Genomic DNA, 12334 nt, shown 5'->3' with positions numbered 1-12334 from the left:
TTCTAAAATATGAGAATCATTGAAGTATTGGCAGTTAATTACACATTTAATTAGACAGTTAGATATTAATTAATAAATACATACTTCTTTTTACATCTTTCAGATATACTTAACTTAAAAGCAAATTTTTAAATGTGCATAATTTAATTTTTTTATATTTTTACATTTTATTTCTTAATGATTATCTTATGCAGCTTTGAAAATAAGCTAGTTGCTTTCAGTAGATTGATATTATATTTTTACACTTACAATAGAAATTTTTTAAATTAAAAGCAGCCATTTCTATCTTCTAAATTAATATCTTTTTTCTTAAGATATTAAGCTTTTTTAATATAAGCTTTTTTCAAAAGCACAATTTGCGAATTTTCTAATTTTTCATGAATTGCTCTATTTTGATAGAACATTAAAATTAGAAAATTTTTAAATCTTATCTTCAATATCAGAGAAAAATATTAATTAAAAAAGATAGAAACAATAAAAAATGATTGACCACTTAATGATTAAATAATTTTTAGTGTTAATTTGTTATTAAACACTTTCAACAATTTTTGTCCTGGCGATTTAGCTTTAATATATATAATTAATAATTAATATAAAACTTTCTAAAATTAATATGAAACTTCCCGCGGGAAATATCTTTTCGCTCATACCTACATATATGAGCCTGCGGATTTTATACATGCGCAAAACGCGTTATCGATAAATGATTTAGCACGTGCAGATGCGCTCCTGAGTCATGTTCACCACTGTTTCCTCCTCCTGTTAGTAATCTCCCCGCGCGCCTCTACGCGTGTTACCACTACTCTTCCTCGCGGCTGGACTCTATAATCCACTGGATCGTCAGACGCTGACCGGTTTTGATCTTTACCGTGTACTGATCGTGTTATAAGCGTTTGTCCGACTATCGCGAGCGTTAAAAATCGAAATTTTCATTTTAATTCGTCATCCGAATTTAACGAGTCTTGACATTGCCGCGACTGGCCGATCATGCGGCTCCAATTGGGTGAGTAAAATCTTCCCTTTTATAAACTTTTAAGATATCTATTATTTCTACAAAACTTTTTTGAAATCTTCAAGTGACAAGTAGAATGACAATTCTAATTTAATCGACTTGTTCTCGTTTGAACTGTATTGTACTTAACTATCTAAATAAAATAACTAATGCTTATTAAAAATCTTGGATTGAAATAAGGATCTCTTCTATAATGCAATTAAAAAATAAAAAATAAAATCTTCCAATATACCAGTGAAGTAATTCTGATGTTTGTTATCAAATTTATATATTGAACAAGATTAAATTCTTTCGAATGAAATTCCACAGAAAAATATGGAAGCAAAATGTGAAGGTAAAAAATGCGATTGAATTGAAGGTCAATGTTAAGATCCTTGAAATTTTCCTTCTTCATAAACTATAAAAAGCTCAAGGTCTTATTTGTCAGAGGTTGCTGACCATCAACAAAAATGCGGCTTCCTCGAGGTTTCCGTTTGGATAGATATCTATGTGGCTATTGTTATTATCACATCACTTCTGTGTCAAATCGGTGAATTGTACAAAACATGAATTATATGTACAATATTTATATGTACATAAATTATATGTACAATGCTTAAAACTGAAGGTGTATTATTGAGCACATAATCGCAGAAAATTCCTGGAAATAAATATATTCTTTCTTCAAACATTAACAATAGGCTTATTAAAAAAAAAGAAAGAAAAAAAGAATTGTGTCGCTGCATAATAAAACATTTCTTAATATAAATAAAATTTAGAATCAATATAAATCTAAATATAATTATTCATAATAATATCGATGTGTCATTCATTTTTTATTTACAATCTTTTTAACTAATATTTACCATCTTAATGTAAATTTAATTATACTAATAACGCTTTTTCGTTTATTTTTTAACCTTAATCTTCCGTCTTTTTGTAATTTATTAAATTTTTTTCTTATTTTTAAATTAAAATTTTGCTAGGAAACAATTTATTTAGAATTAATTAAAAAATATTGCATAATTATTTTATTTGCGCATCTTACAATCTTTTTATTTTCGAGAATTTCCAATAAAACACAATAAATACGTCAATCATTCTATTAAGTAAAAATCGACTCCAAATTGAGCAAATAATTTATGGAAGAATTGATTGATGATAAGATTCTCTTCGGGATATAATTTGTGAATAAAGAAATCTTTATTACAGGTTATTTACTATATCTCTCGATTGCAGTAGGTTTTATAAAAGAAGGTATTTGCGCTGTGACGCAAACTCCTGCACGAACGAATACCTCTCGTAGCAATCCTCAAATTGAAGATGACGATGATTTTGTGCCTTATCAGGGCGAACGTTTTACTGTATTTGATTGGGCATTATTTAGGGTATGTATCTTTATAAAATACCCTTTACAATTTTTTATTAGCGATTACTTCATTTAAATACTGTATCTAAGAAATACATTTAACAAGAATCTTTTAAATGTAAAAATTTTTTACAAGTCTTTTAGATTATTTTTAAATGCTTATTTTATTAATGTTTATCATTAAATTTTGTTTAATTTATTAGTTATATTAGTTATATTAATGCTGGCATTCTATTTTTTATGTTTCTTCAGAGCCTGGCCAAAGCAAACGGAGGGAATGTTTTACTGTCGCCGATATCCGTAAAACTAGCATTAGTGCTTCTTTACGAAGGAGCTCAGGATCAAACCGCGCATGAACTTGCCGGAGTCATGCAACTTCCAGTTAGTCTATTAGCCACTCGAGAGAATTTTAACAATATTCTAAGATCTTTGCAGGTAAATTGTAATTATATTTAATTAATTTTTAAAAAATATGCAAATCGATATTCTTACTGAAACTATAATTTTATGTCTATAATTTTAATATAAAAATACATAAAGTGATATTTATTTACAGACTCCATCTTCTGCGTATACTTTAAATTTAGGTTCCCGCATTTACATTGACGACAACGTGCTCACTAGACAACGCTATTCAGCGACAGTGAAAACCTTTTACAATACTGATGTGATCAACACGAATTTGTCTGACACGCACGCGATCGCAGCTAAAGTTAATTCTTGGGTCAATAATATTACAAATGGACACATCGAAAAGATGATTGATGACGGTAGGTTTGCTTGAAGCTGCTATCTTGATTTATCGATCCATGTTTTATGTCTCAAACTTGAAACAGTGATGATCTGTGAAATATGAAAAGATGTCACATTTATTAAAGTATATATTTTTTTATGTTTGCGATTAAAGTATTTTTTATGTTTAATAATAACGCCAGACATATCATGATACAGATGTATAAATATAATTTTAGCTAATGTATGCAAAATAATTTGGCGCCTTGATAAAAGCAGAAGAATTTGCAAATTTTAATTACTGAGATTTAAAGGTATTGCGTTTAATATTCATTTTGTTTTATTTTCCAGAAAAAGGTTTGGAGGACTCGGTGATGCTAATCGTGAATGGATTATTCTTCAAAGGTGCTTGGCGCCGCAGATACTTCGCACCCGAACATACGCGAGTTTCTAAATTTTATATCAATGTTAATGAGAGTATAAATGTACCGTATATGCACACTGTAGGCCGGTTCTTCTATGCCGAATCATCCAGGCTTGATGCGAAAATTCTGCGGATTCCATACGACGTACGTGACAACCTAATTACGAGTGAATCATTGATAATCACGCAGAAATCACGAGATGTAATTTTTCAGGGCTTCAAATTCGCTATGTACTTTATACTGCCGCACACGCTAACAGGCGTAGATCATATCATCAATGAGATTAATCCATTTATATTGGCGAGAGATATGTGGGCCATGCAGGAATTGCCTCTTGACGTTTGGATCCCGAAGTTCAAGTTCGAATTTACGAGCCACCTGGAAAATACTTTACGCGAGGTAATCTATTCACATTCCTATACGTTTAAATAATATTCCAAATATTTAATAAGAAAAACATTATAATTGACGAGAGCTTGATAGATATGCAGCAAAGAGATCGAAGCCAGATTTATTATTTCTGCTATAAACTTTGCACATTTTACTTTGTAATTTACATTTATAATAGAAACATCATTATCATGTGGATGTGGTAACACGTTCTTATCTTTTTTGCAATAGCTTGGTATTCGTGATATCTTTGATGATACTGCGCTGCTGACGGGTATAGCAAAAACCAGACGAGCTTCTCGGCATCTGCGGGTATCCGATGTAATGCATAAGACTGGAATAGAGGTGAATGAAAATGGGACAACAGCTTACGCTGCAACAGGTATATATGTTCCTTAAAATAAATCATTACGTATAAATATGACATGTATACGTATAGATAAATTATTAACTGAAATACATGGATAACGATAAATGCGTTTGTAAAAGGCACATCTCTTTTTTTATAATTGTTGTATTTATACATTCTTTCTTTTCTTGATATAGAGATACAAATCGGAAATAAGATAGAAGAGAACACATTCCAAGCTAATCATCCGTTCGTGTTTTACATCGAGGACGAGACCACCGGTACGATCCTTTACGTAGGCAAAGTTCTGAATCCTTTGAATAGATCCGGGACTACAGGAAAAGTGCGACAAGAATTCCCGTCACGAATTAACGTAGAGACAACGACAACTCCTAATTCTGGTAAACTATCGTAAAGTTATTTGGTAATTAGATAATGCCTGCTGTGGTGATAACCGGTAGAATGGAACATTGATGTAATTTTATTGTGGTTTGAAGTTTCTTTTCATTATACACAACACACACACACACACACACACACACACAAACACACAAAAGAAATTATTTCATATTTTAACTTTATTAAGCAAAACCAAAAAATTAAGAAATATTTTCCTTTTCCAATATTAATAAAAATTCAGAATTTAAAATAAAGAGTGTTTCAAATTCTGATATATATCAGAGTTTGAAACACTCTCTATCTGATATATATATATATATATATATATATATATATATATATATATATAAGACACAAAAGAGAAAAAATAATACAAAATTAATATTTTTTATATAGAGAATTTTTTCATTATTATATGACAATATAACGATAATGAGGCTATTAAAATTTAGAAATTTTAAATAAATTTACTGGTGGAATTTTTTAGTTTTTAAAGATAAAACTTGAAACGTGAAATGAAATAAAATATTCTATACACGTAGAATTTATTCTAGATTTAAAAAAAGGAAATGCTGGGTAGAATAATTAACGTTCTATTAATTGCATGCATATTATTTCACATCAGTGTTGTACTAGATAATTGCATTTTAATAGATGTGGTTAAGAACCTGAAATAAGTGATTTTCCGGTTCAGTTAAGTTTCATCCGCATAGATTTATTGGATTACATAGATGATTATTTAAAAAAAAATGTATCAGAAAGAAAAAATTAATTTTTTTTTATACATTAGTGACATTTTAAATGCAGTATTATTTTAAAAATAAATTATTATTGCAATATTATGAAATATTATTACATGATCGTATAAATCACAAATAAGTTTATTATATCCAATGGTGATGTTAAGTTTGCATAGATTTTATAAATTTATTTACATCTGATATATTATTTGACGTTCAAGAATTAATTTTATTAAATGTCAATATGCCAAAGAAGTAAAAAAACTTGTTTATTTAATAAATCTGTCAAATATAATGTAAAATTGGCGCATTTATTTATTATTAATGTATAAATTTAACAATTTAGATAATTTCTTATACATATATAACTTTTTTATAATTAAAATATGTACACACACACACAAAAGAGACATGCGCACATAGAGCAAATAACTTCTTTATTTATTTACGATTAACATTAAACAAAATATTATATTATACAAAATATTTTATACACGAATTTTCATCAGCTTATTTATTGTTATATCTCAAGAAGGAAATTATATTCTGTAACCTTCTAAGTTTGAAATTCAATTAACCAATATTATTAATAAAACTAATTACTAATTTTCTAAGAATTAATTGGTTACCTTTCCTGGGTTTTCCTTCCTTGATGCTTGTATAAATGGCAAAATTATCAGACATTATTATTATATTAAACCTCAATAGATTACAGTTATCATTGTTAACCCATTTACTCTATTCATATCGTATTCATATTTATGAATGGTTTGCTTTCACTTTGACTGAAAGTTGACACCTTTATTGCGACATGATCACAAAAGCTGTTACCAATGAGTTTTAGTGGGACGTTCCAGTGACGCTCGTAAATAATGAAACGGAAATAATGAACGGAAATAATGAACAGAAATTCCGAGGAAATTGTTTTCGAGCTCTCTTTCTGTTTTCAGTCGCGTTTGTGTTTTTATCTCATTGCAAACGTCTTTTTATTTTCTATCTGCCCCTTTATCTTGTCGTATCTTTACAATAGATTAATACAAAACAAAATATAAGTTTTTTTTAATAATATGAATAATTATTAATATTTTCTTTTTTATTTATATGAAAATATATAAATATATATACTTGTATAGAAAAAATTGAAAATAAGAGAAAGTTTAAGAAATACTATTTTTTTAATTTAAAAAAAATCATGTGTAATTTTTTTTACCTTTTTTCTACCTTTTACCTTTTTTCTAAATTCTTTGATTCTATGGAGAAAAAAAATAAGAAAGATTTTAATATTAATAAAGTTTTTAGAGAATGTGAGAATGTATATGCATTTTATTAAAAAGTTTATTCCAATACATTTTGTCTATCTGGTTCTAAGGTAAAACATACCGCACTTTATTTCATAGCGTAATAATATTTGATAATGTAATACAAGATAAATAATTAATTATTAATTTTTTTATATTTAATATCTCTTGTCTGTATTTTTTATCCACATTATTCAATTTTCGTTCGTTGCTCCCAGCAACGATTCCGCTCATCCATAAGAATTTCTGTCATTCTTACGCTTGAGGATTGCGTCAGTGATTAAATAAAACTTCAATCGGAAGGAGAACTTGTTCTGTCTTTTTTACTCCGTTCACTGATTCATGTTTCTTCATTTTGCTTGGGCAATCCTCACGAGGAGAATCGATCGCAACGAACGTAGTGCGAATTTCTCCCGTATATATCCTCGTGCACAAATTGCATGATTGCGATTTGTTGGCGCGTCCGAGCGTAGTAGTGTTTACATCATGGTGAAGAGATAATGAGGCAGGATCCAGTCATAAAGTGGGGATGACTACTTGCCGGAAGTTTTAGCTTTTAGCTGTTAAAACTTGCCGGACTTGCCGGATCGTATGTTTTCGTTATACTCGTGTTTATCTGCTTAGTAGGAACCACAGGAAACACATTTGAGAGTGATAGTTGCATAGTCTGTTCCAAGTTGAAAGAATGCCTTCACTATCGCTATGGATCTCCTGGTATCTTCTCGCAGGTATCGCTTGGGCATAGTAGAAACATATTTTAGGAATCCTTCGGAGTTAGAATATTTTCTTTGGATGCCTTTTATAGAGATATATAAGCATTCACGTTGCTTGAAATTTCGAATCATTGCATCGGAAGATTAATCGTAGATCATCGAAAAATATAATTTTTAATCTTCAAATTTTCAATTTTCTTATGTTTTTATATATATATATATATATATATATATATATATATATATAGTTTTTAAATTATATACATATATATTTGGGACAATCGAATTCTTTTGTGCCTTTTACATTCTTGCTCTTTTGATGCAATGCTTCATTCATACGTAGTGAAGTGACAGATAGACATTCAATGATCTCAGACTCTATGCTCCAGCATATATCAAAATTATACTGGACTATAATTATCAGACCGCTTTTTCTGCGATTACATCATCGCTCGCAAGATGAAGAGGCGCTCACTCGGCGTTCCTCGCGACTGGTTCTTCAACGTGTCAGCATTATCATCCTTTACTATTTTCGCCGTTTCATTCGGAAATGTAAATGGAATTCCTGTTGAACGTTTAGCTTGACAGACAAGGAAAATTTTCTCGATGTGCCGAGTCACGTGTCGATCGTTAGTCATGCTATGTTTTTCAGAGACTAATCTAAATTCTAATCATTTTCCTTGGAATTTACGCGCGATTAATTGGAGTACGATTGATTTGATAATATTCATTCCCGCTCAAGTGTAATCAGCAATAAATTGAATTCAGACTTGCTATTCGCCAAAGAATGTGACCATAATATAGTTTGAAATAATAGTTATGCATTAATAGATATGCACAACTGCATTCTTGCAATAAATCATGCATTTGCATTTGCTTGCAAGTATATTGCATTTGTCATTAATGTATTTGTCGTTAAATCGTGAGATTCTTAACGATATTAATGTTTTTAACACAGCTGTTCCTGCTGCGATCAGTACTGATGACCGATACGCCTTCTTCAATATCGATCTTCTACAGGTGAGAAAAACTTTCCGGAAAATGCAAAGATATAAAACACGTTAACTCTAGACAAGATACTTTACATCCATTTCTATCAATGTAGATTTAATCTCGGTTTAATTTTTTCTAATTTTTTTAAGCTAAAAAATAAGATAAAAAATAATTTAAATCAAGATCTACAATCTATATTGGTAGAAACGAATATTAATCAGACAAAATTTAAATAGAAATGATTTAAATTTTTAATTTCTAAAAGATTAAGACTTAATTTCTTAAGTCTTTTTACTTCCGTTGTTATGAAATAACAAATAATTTTTTGCCAAATTAAAACATAATGTGTAGGAAAAGTTATGTTTATAAAAATTCTTATGTTTGTAAAAATTTTATAATGATCATAGAGAGTAAATGAGGTCGTCGAGGGTAATCTGATACTGTCCCCTGCCAGTGCGAAAATCGCCCTTACGAGTCTGGTGGAAGGCACGGCTGGTCGGACACGACAAGAGCTTCTTGCGGTTTTGAGATTACCACCAGAAGAATACGTCATCAGAGGAGTAGCGAGTCGCACTCTTACATCTCTAAAAGTATATTAATATTTTATTTAGATTATTATACTTATTGATTTAGATTTTATCTTAAATGCGTTAAAATTAATATAGCTTTGATATTGTAGAATAATATATTAGTATGATTTTTGCATTATCTTCATTTTATTTGTCAGAACCATCAAAATGGCACGGAGATCGACGTGGCAACTCGCTTGTGGATCAATCCATCTCTCATGGCATCCACGAATTATATGACCGCCTTGCGTAATTATTACGGGACTGATATCCAGCAGTTGAATTTCGGGAATGCAAATGCGGCTGACATCATCAATGCTTGGGTCCGCAAACACACACGGAACAATATCCAATCAATCGTCCAGCCTGGTATTTAACTTAAATTCTATTGAGAATAACGGAAGAGATACTTTTCCTCTTTAGACAATTTGAGCAACTTATTGGATTTCTTAATTGGAGAAAATTACTCCATTTCTTCCAACTTCGAAGCTACGGATATTGATCCCACCAATAAAATCGTTTCATCAATGTTATTTTCAGCCTCACTTGCCGCCGAGACCCAAATTCTCTTAACTTCGGCCTTGTATTTCAAAGGACGATGGTTGAAATCCTTCGATAAGGATGCTACGCGTATACGATGTTTCCATGTTCCTGGTGGCTGTCAAGACATTCCTATGATGGAGAACACTTCTAAGTACCGATGTGGCTATATAGCTTCTCTTGATGCTGATGTAGTGGAAATCCCATACTCGGTAAAACGTAGATTTGATTCCTGTCATCAATAAATTGCGAAGACTGGTACTTTTATCAACAAGATAGCAGCATATCTAACGTGATAGCAGTTATCTATAACATGCATTTTTATATATAAAATATCACACAAGCATCTACATATCTATATTTTTAAAAATTTACTACTATCATACACATATTCTTCATAAAAACTAATTTATTTGTTAATTTTTTACGAGAATTAATTTATTTGCTAATACATAAATCAATTTATATTTATTAACGTATAAAGTATGCTGTTATTTCATTTTGTGTGAAGATATTTTATACGAAAGTTGTTGCAACTAAATCATACATTAAAATAGTGCTACTTTTGTCTAAAGAAACAAAAATTTTACAAAATTCTATAAAACATTCTACATTATATAAAACTAATGCATAAAATATATTATGGTAAATTATGACTTGTCAGATGCTTGTTATTTTCTAAAAATCTTTTTCTTCCAAGCTATTGATAAATGTACAAAAAAATAGATGCGGTATTTTTAAGAATATTGATTATGTAAAATTGACTGACGAAATTAATATTTCAGAATGGTAGGACGTCTATGCTGATATTCCTTCCTTCTCATGAAGAAAATGATCCGTACCTCCAGATTCTTTCAAAGGATTTGTCATATGTACCGATGAAAACGTTACTAGCCAGTCTCAATGAAACTGAACTGCTGCTTGTTATTCCACGATTTAGTATCGAAAGCAAATTAAATTTGTATCCTGCCTTACTACACGTAAGTATTAATATTATATTTGTTATAATTATATTTAATATCATAAACAATAAATATCTGTATCTTTGTTCTATGATAATTATATGTAGCTATATAACATATTTATATAAACATTGCTAAATATTGCTAGTTTTTGTTATAATTGTGAATATTTTTATTGTCATTATGTCATGTAAAAAATTAAATTAGATTAAATAGGATTGCTTATGTTTTAGATGGGTATACAGGATATTTTCAGTCCAACAGCAAATTTCACCGGAATCGTACACAATGACTATTTGCGAGTGGGAAATATAATTCAAAATGCTAAAATAGAAGTTGACGAGGAGGGAACTATCGCTGCTGCGGTGACAGGTAATTATCAAGATAACTCATATGATTTCATTTGATACATCATTGTAGTCTAGATTAATGTTTAATGCTTGTTAAATTGCAGAACTCGCCATTGTACCACTCATGGGTGGCATGTTGCCATCTTTTAGAGCAAACAGACCGTTCATTTTTGTCATCGTTGATCTAGCAACAAGTGAGACTCTCTTTGCTGGTCGTTTTCTAGGTCCTAATATGGGCAATTCCAGAAGTTCTATTCAGAAATAAGCTTAACATTCATCTATAATCGTTTTTTTTTTAATTGAAAGATGCTTAAAAGATTATATATATAGTAATATTGCCTTCTACAACAGAAATAATGTTTGCCATTGCAACTGCAAAATGATTGTTTACTCTTTTATATCTAAATAAATAATAAATTAAAATAAATATAGATATTTTAATTCATATTTCATGATATATATTGCAATAATTCAAAATAAAAACATATTGCAGAGACCAGCGCAATCATGTAATTCGTTATTTATTTACATATTCAGAGATAAAATATATCTCCATTAAATATAGATCTAACGCACATTTTACGTGCAAAATATTCTATTCAATTCTCGTATTTGTGCTTGATGTCCTTCCATTGTTTCTGAAAAAAAGAGATGTCTTGTATAATGTTATGTAATCAGTATCATATTTTGTTCAGGCGTCAAAGCGTAAATTAAATCGTGTCACGTGCTAATTCATAAATTAGAATACGCGACACAAGTTCTTCGTATATCGTTCGGCTTTTTTTTATTTAATGACAAAATGTCATCATGTTCATCAAATGTTTTCCGTGACTTAACCTCACTTCCACTCGTTAACCTCAATCGGAAACATCGATCATTCAGATATCGAACAAAGATCTGATGATCGAATACACAAAAATAACAGAAGATAAAAATGAATTCTCACCCCTTTATTTATAGTGTCAAAAATTTTTTCGGAAGCCATGTCAAACGCTCTTTCGAAGAAGAAAGTGGACGTCAGAACTGCGAGCGTGAATGTAGACGTGCGTTTAAACACGAGATGATACATCGTGGAACTGAACCCCATTTTTGTATTTTAATTTCGTTCCTGCAGAATTTTTACTTCAAGAAAAGAATTAGTTGTAATCGAGTCGAACCGAATAGGAGCAGGATACTGACACGTTATGAACGTAGCCACTGCTGCTACAAATGTGCGAAGCGTTTTATGATTGGTCAATTGAAAATTTTTTTTATCGGAGATAAATTCCTTTTCACCTATATTACGGCCAAAATGATGTGAGAAAAGCTATATAATTATGATATTTATAATCAGAATATTTTCCTGACGAAAGCTACAGAACGATTTTGATAAGAAAATGTGTGAAAATAAATAATTCATTTATGCATAAATAGATTTGCACTATAGAACAATAAGGTGCAAATATTTCATCTATTGTAAATTTTTTTCAAGAAAATGCAAAATCCGACTCTGTAGCAAGAGTCATAATTTTATA

The 12334-nt window shown here is 30.0% G+C and overlaps 2 protein-coding genes across 2 annotated transcripts; one reads left to right on the top strand and one right to left on the bottom strand.

Annotated features, from left to right (window-relative positions):
* Positions 1–806: 806 nt before the first annotated feature.
* On the top strand, positions 807–11247 carry LOC105428007 (uncharacterized). The gene is made up of 15 exons (XM_011640044.3): positions 807–1003; positions 2204–2379; positions 2613–2795; positions 2917–3130; positions 3444–3661; positions 3731–3916; positions 4139–4289; positions 4454–4657; positions 8365–8426; positions 8807–8989; positions 9127–9337; positions 9509–9720; positions 10294–10488; positions 10704–10842; positions 10925–11247. The coding sequence occupies exons 1-15, from the start codon at positions 988–990 to the stop codon at positions 11083–11085; spliced, it is 2511 nt and encodes an 836-aa protein (XP_011638346.2). The 5' UTR covers positions 807–987; the 3' UTR covers positions 11086–11247.
* Positions 11248–11307: 60 nt separating this feature from the next.
* On the bottom strand, positions 11308–12054 carry ox (ubiquinol-cytochrome C reductase complex subunit oxen). The gene is made up of 2 exons (XM_011640043.2): positions 11767–12054; positions 11308–11458 (listed from the first exon to the last, which is right to left on the bottom strand). Exons 1-2 carry the CDS (start codon positions 11905–11907, stop codon positions 11420–11422), a joined length of 180 nt encoding a protein of 59 aa, XP_011638345.1. The 5' UTR covers positions 11908–12054; the 3' UTR covers positions 11308–11419.
* Positions 12055–12334: the final 280 nt, after the last annotated feature.

Source organism: Pogonomyrmex barbatus, unplaced genomic scaffold (assembly GCF_055798465.1).
Source record: "Pogonomyrmex barbatus isolate J1 unplaced genomic scaffold, ASM5579846v1 scaffold3, whole genome shotgun sequence".
Taxonomy (NCBI): domain Eukaryota; kingdom Metazoa; phylum Arthropoda; class Insecta; order Hymenoptera; family Formicidae; genus Pogonomyrmex; species Pogonomyrmex barbatus.
The sequence above is the reverse complement of the archived record's forward strand: the minus strand, read 5'-3'. Positions and strand labels throughout refer to the sequence as shown.